The 23,354-nt window shown below is 33.9% G+C and overlaps 2 protein-coding genes across 3 annotated transcripts in view; one reads left to right on the top strand and one right to left on the bottom strand.

Moving 5' to 3' along the window:
• Positions 1 to 9,848, top strand: part of LOC101746038 (ecdysone-inducible protein E75) — a 78,163-nt gene extending 68,315 nt beyond the window's left edge. Inside the window, exons 5-8 of the mRNA XM_062670853.1 lie at positions 1,135 to 1,316; positions 2,343 to 2,456; positions 3,097 to 3,276; positions 3,385 to 9,848. Coding sequence (XP_062526837.1) covers positions 1,135 to 1,316; positions 2,343 to 2,456; positions 3,097 to 3,276; positions 3,385 to 4,332 — 1,424 coding nt within the window. The 3' untranslated portion in view covers positions 4,333 to 9,848. The remainder of the gene's footprint in view (positions 1 to 1,134; positions 1,317 to 2,342; positions 2,457 to 3,096; positions 3,277 to 3,384) is intronic.
• Positions 9,849 to 11,227: 1,379 nt separating this feature from the next.
• Positions 11,228 to 23,354, bottom strand: part of LOC101744218 (serine/threonine-protein kinase tricornered) — a 36,205-nt gene continuing 24,078 nt past the window's right edge. For both annotated transcript variants that reach the window (XM_004924886.5, XM_021347156.3), the window contains exons 9-11: positions 22,526 to 22,690; positions 21,313 to 21,476; positions 11,228 to 20,572 (exon numbers count right to left, since the gene is read on the bottom strand). In XM_004924886.5, coding sequence (XP_004924943.1) covers positions 20,457 to 20,572; positions 21,313 to 21,476; positions 22,526 to 22,690 — 445 coding nt within the window. In that variant the 3' untranslated portion in view covers positions 11,228 to 20,456. The remainder of the gene's footprint in view (positions 20,573 to 21,312; positions 21,477 to 22,525; positions 22,691 to 23,354) is intronic.

The raw sequence follows: 23,354 nt of genomic DNA, 5'->3' as shown, positions 1-23,354 counted from the left end.
TCGTAGTAATCTCAATCATACACAAATAGAACCTCACCGCTTCAAAAAAGTACTTCAATAAACTAAATCGATCTAACCTAAATCAGATCGTTTACTTTGATTTAAAATTAAATATAGACACATCTCCCAAATATTAGAGTACTTACACTTTTGAGTACCAGTTTTGTTTTGTAATAATTATTAGCACTAAATTAATTTCACTACGCAGACGAAAATTTAGTTATCTTATTTTATATTTAGCATTCTGCACTTTGGCATTGGCTTTAGGTACGTATAAAAGAAAATTAAAATAGTTGTCATGTGTATATGTGTATGTGTTTAGTACATCATCATCCGCTGTCGCCCTCGCCTTTATTATACGAGTATTTGTGTGTTTTATAAAATTTAATACACACGTTATTATCACGCAATAAGGCTCACTTTAGCATATAACATTTACACGAAACCGCTTTTAAACTCGCACTTATACATCATCGACTAAGAAATGAAAAAATTATGAACAATGAAAATTAAAATCATAGAAAACATTGTTTCAAGAAATTTGGGTTGTCCTTTTAATCCTCAACATTGGCTTTATTAAGCTTATTATGTTTTCGATTTGACTCTCATGTGTATAGAACAAAAGTAGAACGTTCAAAGATTAATTGCCTGAAGTACATGTATAGACCGATATGTCTGCACTGGAGTACCAAACCCGCTGGAAGGTACAAATTCTTCCAATGACGTAATAAACTCATAGTCACGAATGATTTCTATAAAGAACACGATGAAGAAATAAAACAGCCGGGCGTCTTGAAATGTTTTATACATATGTACATACATATATTGCGGTCATCATACTACATTACGCTACTAACCCGCATTCATATAAACGTGTTTATGTATTATATGTACATATCATTTTTAATGCATAATTGAAGAGCTCCGTCTAAACTCAAAATACCATATCATTTCTGAAGTATATAACCGAGAACAATTCAATTATACTTTCATAAAATTATCATTGAATGCTATTACTGATATAAATGCTTCCTTGTTTCGAATGATTTCCCCCTCATTTCATTCGTATATGTTGTGCTCTGTACTTATTGTACTTGAACTTGTAATCAATGATAGTATTTTATTGATGCTTAGCCGGACCAGTTGCAAACAATGCACCAACGAATCCAACGAATAGAGTCACCGAGATGCGCTCCGTTCTATGGCACAACGTGGCATTACGGATGACACCGTCTGTTCAACAAGTGGTCGAGTTTGCTAAGCACATCCCCGGCTTCCAGAATCTTCAACAAGACGATCAACTCATACTCATCAAAGTAAGCGAATATTTTGCCCAGACTTGATAAGCTCATCAATTCATTTCTATTGTAAAGTTGTTTTTTTTATGTAAAAATACTTTCTTTTATAATTGCGAGCGCTATTGAATGTTTTGCTTTTTCGATTATGAAACTACATTTTATTTTGATTCATTATAAAAATATCGTACTGTGTATGCTAAAGTGCACGGCGAAATAGCGAATTTTTTTTAAAAGTTTTTAGACATTACGGCTCTCCTGCACATCAGAGCGGTAGATTTTTCTTTAATTTTGAACAGATATCAAACTTGATATTTAATGATATAACGAAATTAGGTTAACATCAATATAATAATCTAGTTAGAAAAGTTGAAAACCTTGACATATTTGGCGATTCCCTTCCAATATTTAAGAACAAAATTATAAAAAGTTGTTATTGAACCTCAGCCTCGGCCTTGGTCTGAGTACTCGGGTATTACTGTCCTTATTGTCTTTCTGTTTTTAATTTTTTATTTTTATTTATAGTATGTTAAATCTCTATTAATATGTTAATGTAATGCATGCTGTGATTGCCTATAATTAGAGTTGCAGTTATCAATTGCTCTAAACATGTCAATGTTATTTTATGTCTTACTGTAAACCCTGTCGGTAATCCTTAAATAAATAAATAAATTAATGTTTTGTAGTCTAGCCAGAAATCTAATCGCATAAAACAGCAGTTACAATTGATTTAAAGCGAAGCTTCAAAATCAAATATCAAATTTCTAAATATTTTGCAAACACAGCTTTAATACGATTTAACAGACATTTTTCGATTTGTCGCAAAATATTATACATAATAATGAAACGCTTTCATACAGTTTACAAATGTCTTTACAAATGATATATTAATGAAAGACTTGGAAATGTTTCATTCCCGTATTTGGCAATAGCGAATAAGTTATATATGTATCATGCTCCAAATTATTTTGCGAATGAAATAATCTTTTTTTCCGGGTTTATTATATATTAAAACGACAATAACTGTGAACCTGTTTTTGTCAACAGCTTGGGTTTTTCGAGGTGTGGCTCTCAAGGATCGCTAGACTTTCCAACCCCGAATGGCTCTGCTTCGACGATGGAACTGCTATCTCGCAAAATCAGCTGTCTGTTATTTATGATGTAAGTTTTAAAACTACTTCTACAACAAAATCAAAATAATATTGGTCCACTTGCATCAATTTGGCAAGTTAAAAAATTTTAATAAGTGGGTCCCACACGAACTGAACGATTGCCAGCGCGAGGAAATTCAATACCCGAGAGTAGGTACAAAATACCTCTGGAGAGTTTGTTGGCTTTTTTATTTTTTATTACTTAGATGGGTGAACGAGCTCACGGCCCACCTGGTGTTAAGTGGTTACCGGAGCCCATAGACATCTACAATGTAAATGCCGCCACCCACCTTGAGATAAGAGTTCTAAGGTCTCAGTATAGTTACAACGGCTGCCTCACCCTTCAAATCGAAACGCATTACTGCTTCACGGCAGAAATAGGCAGGGTCATCACCCTGTCATCACCACGGGGGTGGGTACCATCGTACCCACCCGCGTGGCCTCAGAAGAGATCCTACCACCAGTCCCGTACACATGAATTCTTCAAGAAGGGATTTGAAAAAGTATTATTGCGCTAGCAGAAATGCATCCATCTTTATATAGAAATTAAAATATTTTTTATAAAAAAATGACTAACTTTCTTTAAAAATACAACTACATCAGAAATATAGGTTTTTTATTTTTGAATATTTGTTTCGATATCTAATCAGGCACCGTTCGCGAGTGGAGTTTTAACTTATCTTTGGGACCTCGCAAAGCTACGGTTAACCGAAGAGGAATTGGCTATATTTACAACCAGCCTGTTGCTGTCCCCGACCCGAGCTGGACTTACCGACGTGCAAGCAGTTACAGATTTACATCAAGCTGTGGTCGACGCTATGCAGTCTTTGGTAAGTGAACACCGAACAAAAGTTTTAGCTTACTAACTTTAGGAAAGTGGTATTAAAGACTACGAAAACAGGAATAATATTACAGTACAGAAATTTTAATGCTCACAGGTGAACAGCAATGCTGGAAGTGGGGCTCCGGCTCGTCTCGAAGCCCTTATTAATGCTACACACGAAGCCCGGAATCTCGGTTTCCGTCACAACAATTTGCTTGAATGGTGCCGCACAAATTGGTCCAGGCTTGTGGTCCCAGAATTGTTCGCTGAAATCTTTGACATTCCTAAAGTTACTGTATCTGCAAGCAACGGAAATGCAGAGCAGCAGGCAGAAAACGCTGATGCAGTACCTGAACAAGCAGTGGATCAAGCTCCTGAACAAGCTGCTGTACAAGCAGCTGATGCCGTAGCTGAAGCTGCGCTTGGACTTGCTCCGGAACCCATTGCTGGACCTTCCTATGAAGAACCAATAGCTGGTCCATCATACGAACCAGTAGCTGGACCATCATATGAGCCGGTGGCTGGCCCATCTTACGAACCACTACCTGGTCCATCCCACGGACGGACGGCTTATGTAATTGCTCACACAGCTAACCACCAAAGACACGCAGCTATAGATGGACAAGCTCGAGCTGCTATCGGTAGTCAACGTATCGCAGCTCTTGGAGGCCAGATTATGGCACATGCTGGTGGCCAAAGAATGGCAGTGGCTGATAATCCCGGCATACTGGCTTGTCCTAGGCCAGAGATGGCGGCTCTAGGTGGTCCAGGTATTGTTAATTTTGGAGGGGGCCTGCCAAGTATTGCATCTATTGGGAGGCCATCTATGATCCCTCTTGGTGGAGTGGGGATGGCTGCTCTCGGTGGTCCTGGTATAGTTGCTGTCGGAGGTCAAGCTATGGCAGCAGCTGCAGCGGCTCCAGGTATGTCTGCAAACGGTAGCCCTGCTATGGGGGCTGGCGCTGGGCCAATCCCAGCCATGGACCCTGCTGGAGATCCGGCAATGGCAGCACGCCCAGCTCCGGATCAACCTTTGGATCTGGGTCCAGGACCGGCTTTCTAAGCACCGAAATATCCTAGCATCTCTTTGCCATTGAAAAGAAGATGAAGTTTCAAATTTTTTATTCTGTGTCCGTGTCAATTTTAATGTATCACTTCTAATTTAGATAGCAGTTCTTTAACCGCACTGACGTTAATTAGTAGATTGATCGGATAGTAGTAGTCGCTCATTTGAATTTGAATCACGACGAAATCCAGCATTTATCCTAGGTTCTCATTAATTTATAGCAACCTCTTTATGGAATAGTATAATATATAGGAAGCAATCTTACGATAGTTCATTTTACTGTAATATAACTAGTATATGTAAAATAGTATACTTTACACAATACATACACATAATATGGCATCAAATCACTTAGCTTAGAATTAGATTACACCAATATCTTTGAATTTTAATTTTTAGATAGATAAATATGTAGACTTCAGATATATTACTATGAAATTAAAACTTGGATCAAAATTTACGTAGATATTCCCTAACTCGAATAAATTTGAAATCTATGATTAAAAATTATATCTCGTATATTAAAGTGGTAATTGAACCTTGAATTAAGCAATGCTTTAAAGACACACATAAAAGTCATTCAAATCTATCTAATATTTTAGACTTACTGTAAGATTCAACGAATTCTATGACCGATTTCCAAAAATACTTAATATTACTCAACGATTCCCTACTCCTTGCGTGGATAATCCTCAATGCTGAGGGTCGTGACCTCTCTTAACAGCTTTTTCCTAGACTACCCTGCGCCAGCCCTGCCTATCCTGGGCTGCGTGTATGACATCGCGGACTGAGGCGCTGAGGCGTAGAGCGTATCTGGTCTGAACAGCGCCTTGGAGTTCTGCCTCTGGGCCTAATTCTGCGTACCTTGCCTAATACCGACAGCTTTTCTAAATTATTACCTTTCTTTCTGAATATGTTTCCAAAGCGTTGAAGCCGCATCTTTATCTTGAGCTCGGTAAGAATGGTTTTGTTAGTTCGGTGCTCTATCCAATGAATGCCAAGCATTTTCCTCCACCACGTCTAAAACGCGTCGATTCGTTGGCGGTCTGCTTTCTTGAGGATCCAAGTCTCTGCATCGTAAAATGGAAAAGACGAGGGAGGTGATGTGCTGCTTCTCGGTCTTCTCGGTATACACGGTCCATTTGGACCACTGAGATAAGATTCTTTCCCATAGCAATCCTCTTTCTGATATCGTTCTCACCGGATCCGTTACTAGCTACGATGAAGCCCAGATATATGAAATCCTCTACGGCTCCCAGGCCTAGCTTGTTGGTCAAAGTGAGAGAAAGGATGCGATCGACCATCGTCACGTTACTGTTCCATACAAAGTGCTTACCATTAACGTACGCGTAATATGTTTTTACGAATGTAGTGGCGTTTGCAAACTTTCTATTTTTATTTATACATAAATATATCTACTAGTGTAATAAAAAAATGAGTTTTTGTTTAAATCAATATATTAATGATGTTACATAAGGTAAGTGATAGTATTCATAAGGACAAGTACAAGCCGTGTTTTTATTTAAAGCCATTTATCCACGATTCGACACAATGGAGCTCAGTTGTTTTAAAAATTATAGTAAAAAACATGTAGAATAAATAAATAAATAGATTATTCCTTCGTATAAAATGATATCTAGACTAAGATTTTAAATAGCTTAAAGTAAGCGTTAAAAAAACAATTAATTTTATGAATGAGCAAAATTTATTGCACCTACGAATACTTAGTAAGTAGTAAATTCCTGTAGGAGCTGTAATATTAATCCAATCCTGTTCCATTTGCCCGGACTATAAGCTTAATCAAGCCAATCAATAATCAATAAAATCAATAATAATAACATTACTACTAATACATTGTCATCGCCCATCAGTAATAACAGATTAAATTACAAAAACAAAATATTGGTTTGTATCCTCTGATAGAAAACCTTAATAGTTGATTTGAAGGAGTAGGTACGTTGAAATTTTTAATATTCAATAAAATGATAATGAACTAGAATTAATTTTAGCATTGTATAATATATCTGTATTCATGTTAGACAGAAGATATGTTGCTTGACTTTTATGTAATTATCAATAAAATATTCCACATTTTAGAAAGATACTGCTAAAATAAAATAATATTAAATATGTTAACCGATAAGTTATGAAAGTTCTTAACTTACATACAATCTACAATTTGAAACTTTGACTTCTTGTAATATTTTAGGAATCGAGTAATATTGTTTGTCTTATGCATTTATATAATAGTTTTAGTAGGAGTCGATTTAATTGTCTTGGAGAGCACCGCCATCTTGAATGCGCATGCAACGTTGTGTGATAAATCAATTGTGATTAGAGTTAGTGCAATAAAAATCTATTCTGTAAACTTTAGCTTTAGTAAACTATGCGAGTCCTTAATGAAGACTTACTTTTCTTTACAATGTCATGCGTGTATACTAATAGGCGAGTGAATGCTAATTCGGACTTTGGATTTTAATCGAAATTTTCTATCTTTAGCTGTGATAAAATACTCTAAAAGTTATAAAATTATCTTCGTAATATGTCTCTTGAAGTAATGTATCTCACACAAAAAGAACCTATCACGAGAGCTCTTAAGAAAAGTGAGATTTTAAAATTGTATTATAAAATAATACATCGATATTTGCTATCGATATTTATCGAAATGTGTAAAGTTTACCTAAAATAATCACTTTAAATACATTATAGGAAGCGTAACAATAAAAGTTTACACTTTCTTCTAAGACATCTTTGATTTGTCTCATTTATTTTACAAATATTTTTTACAAGTAGTCGCTATAGTTTTCCTTAAGTTTTTTAAGTTTATTCATTCATAATCTTAAAATTTTGAAGCTATGATATAAAAGTAATTTGATCTTTTTGAACTTGATATGTTATTTTCTGTTAGTTCAATATTGTATTGTTCTTTTTAATGTTTGAAAATATAATGTTGAAATTATATTATTAATGCAACATTGGTTGCATTTTTTTAGTTCAGTAATTGTTTACGTATAGATTAACTCTGACACTTAGTTATTTCTTAGCTTTTCTTAAGAGAAGCATTTATAAGCTTTTTATTTTTTTAGTTACTAGATCATGTAGTACTGACGGTATAAAAATAATTGATTTAACAAAAATATAATTTCAAGTGTTATTAGATGAGGATATCCTAATTTAGAATAAGTATCTCACAGTTCAGGTTCGCGCCACTCGAGAAATTGTGACATTACTTCGACAAACCACTGAACAAAACAGGATATCTTGCTCGTGTAGTTTGTAACTGCGGTTGGGCGAGACAAATAGCGTAATGTGTATTTTGATAGTCTTGTCTGCATTTAATAGTGTTTAGCGTAACACGCATTTACTATATTTGCTTAGTTTTACACAATATATACCTATAAAATTAGAAGAAACTTTATAGTTAATTAGTATTGCGTTTTTAGATTTAGTCTATTAAAAATCATTAGGTACACAAGTTACGATTCTCACTTGTTCAAAATCCGAATTGTTCTTATTTTTCGATTTAAAATGTATAATTTAAATTTAGGTACTTTTAATTTCGTTCGAATTTATAGGTTACTCAATTGTAATTATATTACTTTGTGTTTCAAAATTTTATTATGATATTTTTATTGTTATTTTCATTATTACAAATATTTTACTAGTTTATTATGAAAGATTACGTTTTTATGTAACCATGTGTAATGTGTAATATTTTTCAATCTTGTCGTGTGAATTCTGATAGATTTTAACTAAATGTTGTATTTATGTTACAAACTTACCTATAGAATTGGCATATCCAAGCTCGATTTGAATGTAATCGATAGAAATACAATTATAATATTTAGCTCCATATAAAATTGGCCATAGATAACCATCTTACTTACATATATATGTACTATTAGAGTTATTCATTGGCAATACATATGGCGCATGCCTATTACTCGGAATGAGACTTGTTTACTGTAGTTTGGATTAACAACTGTTGTGCAATGATCTCTCTATGTAATGGTTTCAGTATTTAGATTTTTATGGTTCTGGCACTTACCGGAATGCCCTTTTAAGAAGACCTCGCAATTGTCTGTTAAAAGATGTTCATAGAGTCAAATTTCAATAATAGTAACAAAATAAATTACTTTTGACACAACATGAATAATTCAATTTACTGGTCAATCTATCCATTTTATATTCAATTGGGTTATAATTTAGTAGATTAATAGCTTATGTGAATCTTAATAAATCAGTCTGGAATCTTGCTATTCAGTTAGTTTGAAGCTACGACTAAAGCAATTCCATCATACCGATGGCACTAGCCACTTATTATGATAAAATTATGCCACATTAAGAATCTTAAATATAAAAATAATGACACGGATTCTAAATTAATAGAAATATGCTGAATTGTGATGATCATTGATGATTCTCAACGGTATTGATGAGATCATAATGAGATGATGCTAGGTCTTCAAATAGTTACTTAATTATAACAGCGCTTGGGTGTGTAGAAAAAATTCGTAATATTCAGATTTCCTATATTTCTCGAGAAAATATTTATTTAAAAAAAACTGGCACAACATTACTTAAACAACGAAATTACAGTTAAAAAAAATTAAAAATTCGAACCATCCAACGCACAGCACATGTAAATGTTCGGTCTGAATTAATAAAAACCGTATATCAATTGTAACCATGTTTATAGCGATCATCATAGATATAATAATATATAAAACGTCTCCAGACTAGTAGCCGTCAAGCCTCTTGAAATCAAACGCATTTCATAAGTGGAGCAGTTGTTATTTCAAACCAATTGAGACTTCAAATTGACATTTTATGTAATCAGGTATGTTTATTTGCGGCGCATATGTTCACAACAAAAAATAGCATGAAAATATGACCACTATCGACTCTCACAAAGGTTAAAATTAGGAAAAAAGATATCTTAAAATCTGGAAATTTCCATAAGCCGACCCTAAATCTTAGAGCGCACTTTGTGTTGAATTGTTAGCAAGCACACGAATTTTAATGATGGACGATCCTAATTTACTCATTTTTATTAATTATTATATTTAATCGTACATATCTCGTCGAATATTTCAAAAACAATGGAAAGGTATTTCTGTTTGGAACTCAGGTATTTGTTGCTAGAAGTCTTCAACAGATCAACAAACTTTATTTGCGAATTACAGCAGTTCCTATTTTATGACCGGCCTTCCTGAATTGCTAAGAACATTAATATCTAAATTTATTCGTTTTTTGTTAGTTTTTTGGTGTTTCGAACAACTTATTCGAATTCTTAATCACCGTTCATAATTTGTAGAAGCTTTAACACACATCGGCACAAAGCAAATCAACACATCGGGCGAAACAATACTTATTAATTTTTAAGAAATAAATCTGTTTGTCTTTACGCCTTTTCTCAATCGATTAAGAAACATTTGTCTCGACGATTCTGAAGTTAATTGGTTTACTAATTGTATTACGCGTGTTTTAATGTAATAAATATATGCGTAGAATATTAGTGTTTTATTTAAATTATCCTTTTTATCTCACATAAAGATATGGAAGATTTATTACTTTAGCCGAAACTTTCATTCCTCTACGTTGGCGGACGAACTAACGGCTCGGGTATGAAATGATACAGCAACACCACGAGAGCCACTACCTCAAAAACACATTAGTCACCACTAGTAACGCGTGGATTCCATTCCAGGCCTTAAAAGCTACTACTAATATTATTATTAATAATATATATTACCAATGATTAGTCGATAATTATTAGCATTAATGTATTAGCTATTTTTAATAGTAATCCTTTAATTTGGAACAGTCGGCGGGTTTGTTGTTCAAGCGTGCAGGCTAGAGGTAGGTTTTACGTTCGTAGGCGTTCCTGAACACTTGTTTGGGTGTACATATCGTCTTCTCGCATTAAGACTGTATAATCTCAAAACTTACTAAATTTTACAGGAGAGTGTTTTAAAGCTTTAACATATGATATTTTTAATATTAATCATCTTTGTAATATTATTTTTTTAGTTTTTACCAGTTACATTATCTGTCTTTTAAAGTAAGATAAAATTATGTACTAATTTTGTTAATGGCAGACTAAATATAGGTAAATTAAAAAAAAAAAAACTAAACTACGCTCTTTTAACAGTATTTATGAGAGAAATACTGGTGATACCAAATTATTCCGCATATTAACTCAATTTCGAATATTTTTGGAAATTGTACACTTTTAATGCGAAAAGATGATATACTTAAAAGAAATGGTATCACTCGATTCGTGTATATGCTGGACGTATAACTCGTTAGGATCACGCGCCCTTCGAAGTCCTAAAACAAGTCATCTATTTTAGTTAATTCGCACATACAACGCAAAATAGCTATAATTACTAAAATCGCGTTCTCCTTCAAAATTATCGTTGAGAATGCTTTTTTTTCCTACCTAAGCTGGTAGCCTTGAGAGGCTATTCCAGCGTAATCGTAACTAGTAGGTGAGCTCACGGGGCTCAAACCTGACGACGTTGCTAACACGAACCCTAGCAAGAGCCGTGCTTCGCAGAATCTACCACTGGATCGGAAACGCGACCCACTGAGAAGATCCGGCGAGAAACTCAGTAGGCTGTGTCTGAGAGTTAATTTACTCGTCGAGCCCTTCGTCGCAAGCGACGGGTTCGACAAGAACGGTGACCGGTGCCTGAAGTACCCAAAAGCACCGTTAGTGGATCGGGAGGATCCGAAATGACGTGTGAAGAGAATGCCTACATTTCCTATCTATTTATGCTTACATTGCTTAGATTGTTAAATTTACACTAATTACAGTCCAAAAAAACAAAAACCTGACTTCTTTTTAATTACTCAATATTTAGTAACAGTAATGAAACACAAGGAAGCAAATTTCACATCGCTTTATTTAGCTAACTCTCGTATTGCCACATTCTTAAAATCACATCGTAGAACATTAAAAAAAAAGTATTAACACAAAATATTCTTCAAAAAGAAACTAATATAAGTTTCCTTAAACAATTCATAATATTATTAGGTTTAATCTTTTTTAACAACAACAAAGCAAACAGGCTAAAGAATAGCTAATATAAGACGAATAAAACTTAAACTTGGACGACGAACGCAATTCCTACTAAATAATACGTTATGAATCAACATAACTGTATATATTATGAAATATACATATAAATACATGCTGAAAGAATTAAAAAATCTTCATTACGTATTAAAATCGAAAATTCATTTCAAACATCTCTAAGTTCCAAAGAGTAACAAGTCAGAAATTTTAATACCATCTTATGGTAGTAATTATACTCCTGTGGCATAAGAATTAAACGGTATTTTGATTTCAAATTCTTGCTCATAATAATTTCAATTCAACAAATTTCTGCCTTGTTATTATTTAAAACACAGATATTGATTTCATGAAAAGAGCATGCAATTTATCACTAATTAAATGACTAAATGAAACTTTAACTGCTTTCAAATGTAATGCAAAACAACAGGTTATGTATGTGTGTATGTGTGTAAGTTATTGACCAATTGCTGAAGCCAAGTTAAGCTTCTAGGAACCCTTGACTAAATGCGGCGAGTGTGGCGCGACTAACATGAATTTAATGAAATCCTCACATCGCGAAGTCAGTATCGAAACCAGTGTGCCTAGTGTGAGTTTTGAACTTCTGGATCGCGGAAAAGTTGACTCAATTTGTATGTATGGAGTTCCAACACCATATTCCAAAACTCGCTCTACACACTCGCTCTCACAGATAAAAGTGACATATTTATTTTATAATATCAAAAATAGTGGTTTATATGCAGTGTGCTTAAATTTCAGTACACAAATAAGTACAGATTTTAACAGATTTAAAATTTTAGAATGACATAAGAAAATTCAAATCAAAATACAGCATGAATTCTATTTATTTCCAGTGAAACTAGCGGGATCTGATCATTTTTAATAATCATTTAATTATAACGCTCGACCCGATAGATATGTTTGATTAATATAAAATGTATAAAAAAAAGACGTAATGTTTAAATCTAAATCACTAAAAATGACAATTAAAGTACTAGGGCATAATAATATTATGTTACAGTCGTTCTGGGTATTTTTGACTTGCGTTCGACAGTTTGAATTTTAAATGAAGTACGCTGTGATATGGATAAGAAAAGCGTATTTCGAACTTCTAAAAAAATACCAAATCCTTTTGCGTTTCGATTCCTTAAAAATATTTAGCGCCTACAATATTTGTTTAATGAGATGGTATGGTCACGTGAAAAGGAAGCCACCTGACTACGTTGGAAATTTGGCGCTACTGCTCGACCTCCCCGGTCGGAGACCTAGAGGTAGACCCAGGACAAGGTGGAGGGACGTAGTGCTGAAGGACAAGAGAGAATGCAATGTTGCTGACGAGGATGTCGAAGACAGAGCGAAGTGGAGGAGTAAAGTCAGGAAAGCTGACCCCACCACCATGTGGGATAAATAGCTGGGAAGAGAGAGAGAATATTTGTTTAAGGATCGGATAACTAATTCACAAATGACTCGTCTGCACATTAAGTTGGATTAACATCTGTTTAACACGCTTAACTCTAAAAGAAAAAGTAATTCATACTCACGACACCCGCCTCAAAACAATATGTAAATTCAAACTGTCGAACATAAATATAATCATCAAACACGTAAACTGTATAATAATATTACACGATGTCTTACATCTGATCTTGTTCCACCCTAAAACTATTAAAGTCACAAAATAATTTATTTAAAAAAATCAACATAATAATTACCATACAAACCGTACGTACGTACGTAAACTATCTAACATAAAAAGAAACAGTAAAAAGAAAAACAGAAGTACAGAAAAGAGAGTGCTTGTACATCATGCAATACTATTTAATTTACGACGGCAGTTAGAATACTGTTATTATACTGTGTTCCGTGTGGCTGGTGTGAATCCGAACTGCGAATGCTGCATGGCCTTATGTAGTATATTACTTATTATATTGTAATATTATAGATGTTGTTTTACTTAATTTTTTTCTTAACTATTAAAAACAAAACTCAATGGTAGAGTTAACATTTTCTTTTACATTTTGACATTCAACAAGTGTGTTTTTGATGACATCCAAGTTGAAATAAAGGATTTTGAATTTGAATTTGAATTCAATATTCGATACTTAAGAACGATAATAATATATGAAGCGAAATTATTTTTAAATTATAATGTTTCAAGCAATGCCAAATTGTTTTGTAATAAGAATTTGTAAGCAAGCCTCTAGTCATGAGGCGTCTTAATTTCTAAGTTAATTTCTGAACACATTTATAATATTTTGCACTAGTTTTTACATTTTCCCGTTTTTTTCAAAATCAGTTTTGCGACTCTTCCGCTTACAAATTTACCATGTTTGATCAATTTTTGTTGTAAGTAGACTAAGTCATACCGAATGATTGAAATACAAAAACAGCTTAAAAATGATTAAAGTTATAAATGTAACTCCTCCTGGTAATCGCTGGACGAGTAAGCATTTCGTACTAAACATCACAATGACACTGACATAGTCTGTAGCAAAGGCGATGACGACATTTTATTCATAAGCGAAATCATTTGGCACTTACAGAAGGAGCGTAATTTCGGCACCACTAAACTGTCATTCTGTGATTTAAACTTACTAAGATCGAGCTAAGCAGTGTAAGAAAAGAAAAAAAAACATTTTTTTGCTTATTTTAAAGTTAGCTTATTATAAGTGGTCTTTGAATTTTTATTTTAATATGTATCGCTCAATATTATCATGTAAATGAAAATAAAACATAAGTATGTTTTTCCAATTCCAAAATTTAAAATGAAACCTTTATTTTTCACTCATTTGATTAATACTAAAACACAAATCTATCTGACGTATGCAATCAAATTATCAGAAATACTTATCCATGTTTACTATTATTTATTATTTAACTATCATCTTAATACGTAGCGTTTTTTTTTTGTTTTCATTTCGTTTTAATCTCAGGCCCTATTCAAAATAAACTTTTTTGTATGAATACCTTGGGCCCGATTGAAATGCGTTTTCGACCTAGAATTTCGTCAGACGGAGCCGTAACGAAAAAAGTCGGGCGGCTTAAGCAGAAAATCACACGCACATACAAGTAATCTAAGCAGAATCAAACGTATGATGCAAACATAATTTAACGCATTTATTTTTGCATTATTCTAACATCAGAGTGAAACATCATGATTTGGACACTACGAAACCGTCATTCTGTAGCAAGGAATTGTCGTAGTCCGGGCCAGCAGCTTGAACTAGTATGTCTTAATATACATAGATAACGAATGCGCCACAAAAGCATGTTCCTGTCTTGTTCCTAAGTGTATGCGATTAGTTAACGCGGTGAATGTGGTTAACATTGCTCGCTACGTAACAGCGTCTAAGCTGCGAGGGGTCTATGTGTGGCGCGGCAATTCCAACGAGCATCCCTGTAGCTTTCAGAGGGTTTTAGCGTTTTAGGTTGATCTTTCGAACGGTGTTCAGTGTGTTTAGTGCGAGTTTTTTAACGTTTTCGATAGCGTAACAGTTAACTCAAATTTGTATGTAGTTGGAGCAGCGCCTCTCAAAAATTTAACAGAAGAAGCTATCGATTATTTCACAAACTGTAAATTTAAATTATAACCATGCAGTGTAAACGAATGCCATACGATAAATAAATAAATAAATAAGCGCCCCTAGCGGAAAACGTGGGCAAACGTTCCCATACTAATACTCCATTCAAATTTGAGTTAACGTTTACGCTATCGAGTAAGTTTAAAAGACTCGCACTAAGCACAGAGTATCGGCGTCACTGAAAAGGCAAGAACCAGCCAAGTTAAACATTTTTGGACATCCTCAATAGTGCGCACAATTCGTCACGCAGTCTGACAGATGTTTTACAAAGCACGAGGGCGGCCTAGCGGCTTGTGTTCTTGGTTCTGAGCTTTTCCTGTTCATATTTGATTTCATACAAAAAATGACGGTTCGAATGTCGCTAATCTTGATCTCACGGTATCGTTTGATATCTCTGCGACTGCAGAAACTTTAGTGCCGTCTGTTTTTTATACCGTATGTTCCACTGGGAATTATCTGTTTAGATTTCTAATTCCGTCATTTTCATTCCACTATATCTACACACAGCTTCTACTATTTTAAATCACGCATTTATCAGTTGAGCGTTTTCAACATTTTTCTTTTGTTAAGCACTATCCTCTCAGTAGGCTGCGGCTTGCTTGCGCCTTTGGCATTGCTAATATCCACGAGCAACGAATACTACCAGACATAAAGTGACCTGCATGCTCGTCTGTCTTCGAAGGCTAAATATTAAATGCTTATTGAATTTTAAAACATCCTCAATTCGTAGAGTACGGAATTTAGAAAGCTTAGTCGTGTTACGTTTGCATTAGTAAATGTACAGCCTGATTTATCATAACCATACGGACCCGTAGCACGGGATAGAGGTCGCGTGATTCATATCCAAGCTGTATATATTTTTAATGCCAAAACCGTACCGCGACAAAATGAATTATAGTCTATTAACTATTTTATCTTGCAGCGCCATCTATATGTTCCAATTAGGAAATTGACGGCACCATCGAATAACTTCAAATCATCACGTGCGAAAATCGCTATAGAAAAGCCTTAGATTATAGGAAGTGTAGAGAAAAGTATTAAATAGTGTGTATAGTAATAAATTTATACGTGTAAATAAATTATATTATGTATCAATCTGTTAAATAAAGTACGATAATATGTATTTTATTTAATGCAATCAAAGGACGGAACGTTAATAATTGAGAGAGAACGAATTGTACTCGTTTTGTTATTTATCTGATGAAAATAGAAATAGAAATATATTATCTGAACACTTTAAAACGCGGCTGACGATTCGGGAGAATTTAGGCACAACAATTTCGAATCAAAAATCAGTTTTTATAAATGAGTCACAGCCACTCGTCAAAATACTTCACATAATAAATACTACATGAATTATTTTATATTGTTTATTGTTATTATAATTAAATGATATTATTATTTGTAACCTCTTCTAGAATTAAACACCTTGTTAGGCAACATTGCTATTATTCCACAATGGTGTTCACAAATTTAGCATTTTATTTTTATTTTTGCGTATTTTTTTCAATTCAGAAGACACACAAATATATGTTTTGTGACATCTAAAATTTTAATGTATCTATGTGAAGTATTTTTCTTGTGTTCGATCTCCTAACCTAAATACTACGTGTAATATAGAAGAAATGTCAATCTCTGAAACGGGTAACTGTATTGTTAGGCTCATAAAATCTAGTAATTTGTACAATACCTAAAGCCTAATAAGAAAAGTCTTAAATATTTGCCCGCCAAGTTTTGGGCTAATTTACTTAAAGTCTATACTTTTTTTTGGGAATTTAATACAGTTATAAAAAGCTCCTCGTCTATGCTAGATAAAACCATTTCAATTACATGTACGGTGTTATTAAGATTAAAGACAATATATTTGTTAAGATATTGACCACTTCAACTATGTGACTCATCGAATGATAACGAATGATTGAAACAACTATTCATCAAGCAAGTAGTTTAGGTTCACTTTGACAATGTTATTTTTGCGGCATCCTTTTAACTGTTGACCGTACTTTTTCCGAGTAAGTTTGTTAGGGCAAGAAAAACCGACAAAAATTATTTAATTTTTTTTGTTTATCAAACCTTTGCCACAATGCGAATTTCGTTTTTATAATTCAGCTTCAATCAGTGTATTTTATAATTATTATAATATTTTATTGTTAATTGTATTGCCATCGTGCGTTTAGGATAAGTATTTCTGAACGAGCGGTCTATACCATGTTTATAAATCAATTCACTGTTATCTTAAAACATAATCATTCTTGTCATTTATAACTGCCGCGCGAATCTGTTTCATTCCCTCAGAGCCGCCAACCAATCTCCAACGTAAGCACAAGTAAATTCGACCACCTGCATTCTGTATTTTTATATCCCATTCTGTCAGTGCCTTCTTCTTATTAATAACTGTTCCTTTGATCTTGTATTTGAAGCAATCACTACTATATTGCTCTGATATAAATGAAGTGGCGTCATCTAGTCTAGCATTGTGTAGTTACATCGGAATGGCTTTTGGCCGTGATCTATGGAAGTCGGTTTGAAATTAGTTCCATGCTCCGTGTTACACAGCTATAGACTATTTTACCAACTTCTCGAAGCGAGGGAAAACACTGAATGTTTCGAACACGATTTCAGAAAATTGTTTATGCAACATATCAGAACCAGAAAGTTAGTGCAGCATAAGCCAACAAGAGCTATAATTTTATGATATTTAATAACGTAAACCATCATGACCAAAAACAAGAGATTCATTTATCTACGAACAAAATACTAAGAGTTTGTTAACAAACTCCCTTTTACCGAATATACTTTCAAAATCCATTAAAATATTCACCTCGAATTTTACACCTAACCTGGTGACGATCAAACTATAAGTGTTGCTTATTATTAAATTAATTAATCGACAAAATTTATTGTTTCATTTCATTTGTGAACTTTTTCACTATCACAACTAAATATCTATTCGAATCTAGTTATAATATGTATTATTTTATTAAATTCTCTGATCCAATTTATATATATATACTCTAAAACACTCGATAGTGGAAAAGTCATGCATAGTAATGAAAAATATATATTTAAATACATAGTTTAAATTAGTAAAGTATTAACTTTTATTAAATTTATCAGTGCATATTAATGTAATGTAAATATTGCACACACTAGATACATACAGAGCATAGAGAACGAGCATTTATCGAAGCATGCTTTTTTGTTCATTATAAGACGTAGTGCTATATGCGTGCAGGCTATAATAAACAAATTCATTAAAATTGAAAAATGACGATTGTATTGAACAAAACAGTCCGAAGTTTCACATTGTCTATACCAATCTCATGCTTCCTGGTCTAAGTTTAACTGATAATTTTTTTATCGCTTCAATTTATAATGCCATACGTTCACAGCCCCTTGAATTCACAGCTTTTATTATGTATTATTTTGTAATGTGGCAACATCGTTAGGACCCGTCTACTGTACTGGCAACACTTACAAGGAACTTTTTTGGCAAGCATCTCGGTTCTTTCTTTTAATATTCGCAAGACTAACAATGCTTTGAGTGAAATTGAAAGTTGGTCGTAGCAGAAAACATGCTGAATTTCTTGTTATATGAATCGAATTGAATTAAAAATCTTTACAATTTAATCATACTACAAGAAATTACAATAGCAACGTTACATTCTATAATTTATATATTATGTATGTGAAGTAGGGTAAACTAAAGTATTATTAGCACAATCTATGTATACTTGTTTAGTATTCTACAACTCAACATCGATTTTAATATAAAAAATTTGCCCTTGTTTTTGAATTTTTTTATGATTATTTTTAACGATAACTTGTTTTGTCACTATGAACAGTGAATAAAACGCCTTATGTATCTAATTTACAGTGCTTATAATTTTTTCTAGATTTTAACATTAGATTCCAAATTACTATACAGTTCACCCTATTTCTTGTACAAGTACCACTCATTATGCTTTTCGTGGGACATGAATAAATAATGAAGAACTTCATTATTATATCTCATTATTTCACACGCTGCATTGATGTCTGCGACAAAAACAATAGGCGGGACCAACGATCACACTAATCAAACAGTATGCAAGCGAAATTGGAAACGACAGACAAGCGACATTTACGAAAACATAAATAAAAAATAAAAAAAAAACAAAACGAACGCACCGGCGCTGGTAAAATGCTTGAGCGTAATTCTAAACGATTTGAATACTGCTGTGGTGTATTGTTCTAAATTATTTTCAAAGTATTACAAAAGCTCTTTAATACTATCGCCAGTGCGGGTATGTATAATATTTATAAATATACTTTACACACGCAAAAAACTTTTTACAAGCGAATAACGCTCGATAATTCCTCGTTTAGGAACATAAATGAATCTTCCCACCATTCGTGTAATCACTTCAATATTATTCTGTTAAATATTATTTATATTTTAATTTATGTTATACAGTGACGCATTCAAACTCATAAACGATTGCAATAACAATAATAATAATTCATAACGGTGTTCTCTCTAGATATATTATCCTATTGTTACGAAATATGTTTATAAAAAACCAACTCTGTTAGTGAATGTTTGTACTTCAAGCCTTTCTAGTCATGCTGTCGAAATCCGAAATGAAACTTTCTATCTATCTCACTCTTTATAATTCATCACTCATTCTATCTCACTCTAAGGTGAGCGCTTGACGATCACAAATGGTGTAACAAATTGGATTCCGATCTACGGGGTACATTAAAAAAAAAATCAGAGTCCAAACTTATTTGGTTTTTGCAACAGAGTTAGCAGTGCATTCGTAGTTGTGACGTCACGATTCAATCTACTAAACCTGAAGTGATTACAAAAATTGATGTTTGGTACAATAAAAACTATTGTATATTATTGAGTATATGCTTAACGGGCTTTAGGTATTCTCCCGGATAAGTTTTTGCTTAAAAATCAAATTCTTAATTCTCTTTAAGGGCAGAGTTATGATAACGTAATTATTATTTAGTGTAAATCAATATAAGAATATTTTGTTATATTCATTTTATTAAGTATATTATTCATTTTACATGTTACTGTGTATACGGCTTGGATATGATCGTTTAAACTTCTTTTACCTCAATTAAATTCGCACTTATGACAAACCGCGGTTTTTTTGTATAGATTCAGGTGAATTCATACATAATAATTTAGTTTTACACAAACATACGTGACTTAAAATCGCACAAAAAAAAAATCACAGCTTTAAAAAAAGAAAAGGAAGACAGAAAACGAAAAATAAAATCTAAAATTCCTCATTTCTTTTCAAACAAAACCTACGATACATACATCATCCTAAATCTACGAAATGACAAGAGGATGAGTTTTAAACGTTGACATAACGTCGAAAATAATAATTAAGATCGGACAATACTGATCCTTATATCAATTTACACTAGGGCGAGAGTGGCTTGAACGGTTCGCGGCCTCATTTCTTTGTGGGCGTCCCGCGCTGGGTGAGGCCTTCGAAACGTTTGAACGTGTAGTTAATGAACACCCAATCCTTGTACGCTACTTCGCCTTCTTGGCTGGTTGGTGCGGCAGCTGAAACAAAAACATTAAAAGGTACAGATTAAACATTACTGGTCAATAGCAAATAAGTACTGGACATAAGAAGTAGGTCAGGTTTGAGCCCCGTGAGCTCACCTACTAGCCCGGTAACGCTGATATGGTTCCCTAGACCATCAGCATAAATAGAAAAAAGAAAAAATAATTTTGAAACAATTCATTTCTTAAACAACAAACGCTTATTAATTACAAAAAGTGCAGCATCAAAGTAATCTGTCGGTACAAAAATTTTATATATAAAAAAAAACAATTAACCTACCCGCGTGGACTCACAAGAGGTCCTACCACCAGTAATTACGCAAACTATAATCTTACAGGTATCATTTTTATTACAGGACGATATTCCTTTAACGTGTGTGTCAATTGTGAACGTTTGTGAAGTACGTATTTCATTAGAAAAATTGGTAGCCGCCTACGAGATTCGAACACCGGTGCATCGCTACATACGAATTCACCGCACGTCTTTTCTTTTAGGCCACGACGAATATTTTTCAATTTAAAGTTTATAATACATTAGCGACTATATAAAAACGGCTTGAGTTACACTGCACTAGATAGGTCACAGTCTAATCAAAGTTGACTATTTTTTTTATGCTCCTATAGGCCATCGAGCTTACGGTCCACCTGATGGTGAGTGGCTACCGTCGCCCATGGACTCCAGCAATGCCAGCAGAGCCAAGCCGCCGCCCACTAACAACTAACAGTGTACAACTTACGTATCTCGAGCTTCACGTCCGGGAAATCGTCGAAGTTGGACGTGTCGTCTATGGAGCGTACTTCCACGGATATAGCCGCCGGCCGCTCCCTGACGTGCGACCAGTCGACGCCGCGGAAGAAGGACACCGACTTTACGTCTTCTATGCCGCGTTGCGATCCCAATCTGCAATGTAATTAAAAACTATATAGGGTGATATTTTTTGGGCTATACAGCAGACCGTAACAGGAAATATATATGATAATTTAACGCCAAAAATTATTATTTGTTGCTAGGATGTGTGAACGAACTCACAGCCCACCTGGTGTTAAGTGGTTACTGGAGCCCATAGACATAGTTTTTTTTATTGCCCTTGTAGGCAGACGAGCATACGGCCCACCTAATGGTGAGTGATAACCGTCGCCCATGGACGTTAGCAATGCCAGGGGCAGAGCCAAACCGCTGCCTACCAGCCAATCTACATCTACAACGTAAATGCGCCACCCACCTTGAGATATAAGTTCTAAGGTCTCAGTATAGTTACAACGGCTGCCTCGGCCTTTAAGCCTAAACGAATTACTGCTTCACGGTAGAAATAGGCACGGTCGTACCTACCCGTGCGGACTCACAACACGTCCTACTAGCAGTAAACTAATTGTGAATACTCTTCGAATTACAAACTCTAACGCTGTTGTTATGGACATCAAGCAATTGTATGAATAAAAATATTGAGTTTTAACTAAATCGAACGACACATGTCGTTTATTTTACTTCAAATAATTAATACTTTAGAGAAATCTTGGCATTCGTAATTTGAAGCCGCCATACTCGTGCCAACACGATTGATTTCACTTTATTGACTCCAGTAACCACTTTAATCTAGTTAAAAGAACATTCTAGATCGCATAGTTGGACTTTCGACATTATACGTTGACAAAGTGCTTTTTATTTGTTTATTTACAATCATACCGATATATGCGACACAATTTAACATTTATGTTATGACGACGCTTGCAGCTAAAAGTAAGTATTGTACTTTTTGACGAAGCATGTTGCTGATAACTTTATTTCTGTAATCTGACGAAGCATCTTGCGGATAATAACATGTACTTTTAGGTTAGGAATATTGTGTTCTTTTTTTTATAATAAATTTCAAATATTTTGTTATATATTAAACGTTTTTGTATTTAACATTTCATTAAACAACAGTTAATTTTCAAATTAAACATTCTCACCTGCGATCGGGTTCCGAACAGAAACGCAATATCGTCTCTCTCGCTTCCTCGCTGATGGGAACCTCGGGGGGGAAAGTCAAGGATTCACGCCAGGACATCACTTTTCTGTACGTCTCCTGGGGTGATTCGGAGCAAAACGGCGGGTAGCCGATCAGCATTTCGTACCTGAAGCAATCGATAACGCCATCTCGAATACGAATTTCGTAACCTTTGGTTTGCTGCTACTGAACCAATAACAGACAATCGAATAAATTTGTTTGTCGAATTGTAACAATCGCATGTTAAAAAAAAAAACAACTCTGTTACAAACGTAGTTAATTATATTATTAATTTAAATAAACCTCTTTTTTTATTGTATAGCATCTTAATTTCGCTATTCAAGTTTGTATTGAAAAAATTTACACCCTTTATTAATTCGACATTGGTGACTGTTTAAAGTTAAAGAAAGGGTGTTATTTTAATTATTATTTATCGAATTATTAACTGAAAATTTCATTTGAGTAGCATCAAGTGCAGTAAATAGTCGATTTTTCAACTATTAATAATAATATTAAAATTTGAGGAGTCGTTTTTTTATTCTCAACGTGCGATTCCATGAACTTTCTTTCATAACGAGACTATTAAATCACACTTGAACAGGCTTACACGCACAAAAGGCATTAGCGAAATAGAACGCAAGGCTTGCTAGGGTATATTCTAATTATACAATAATACTAGTAACAGTATTGGTATACTTTTAAATGTTATTATTTATATACAAAGCGGTTTTAATTTTATTAGTTTTGGTAAAAAATTATATCCGCGACACTCTTCAGAGTATTAACAGAAT

Source organism: Bombyx mori, chromosome 1 (assembly GCF_030269925.1).
Source record: "Bombyx mori chromosome 1, ASM3026992v2".
Classification (NCBI taxonomy): Eukaryota; Metazoa; Arthropoda; class Insecta; order Lepidoptera; family Bombycidae; genus Bombyx; species Bombyx mori.
Note: the sequence above shows the minus strand (reverse complement) of the source record. Positions and strands in the feature narration are given on the sequence as shown.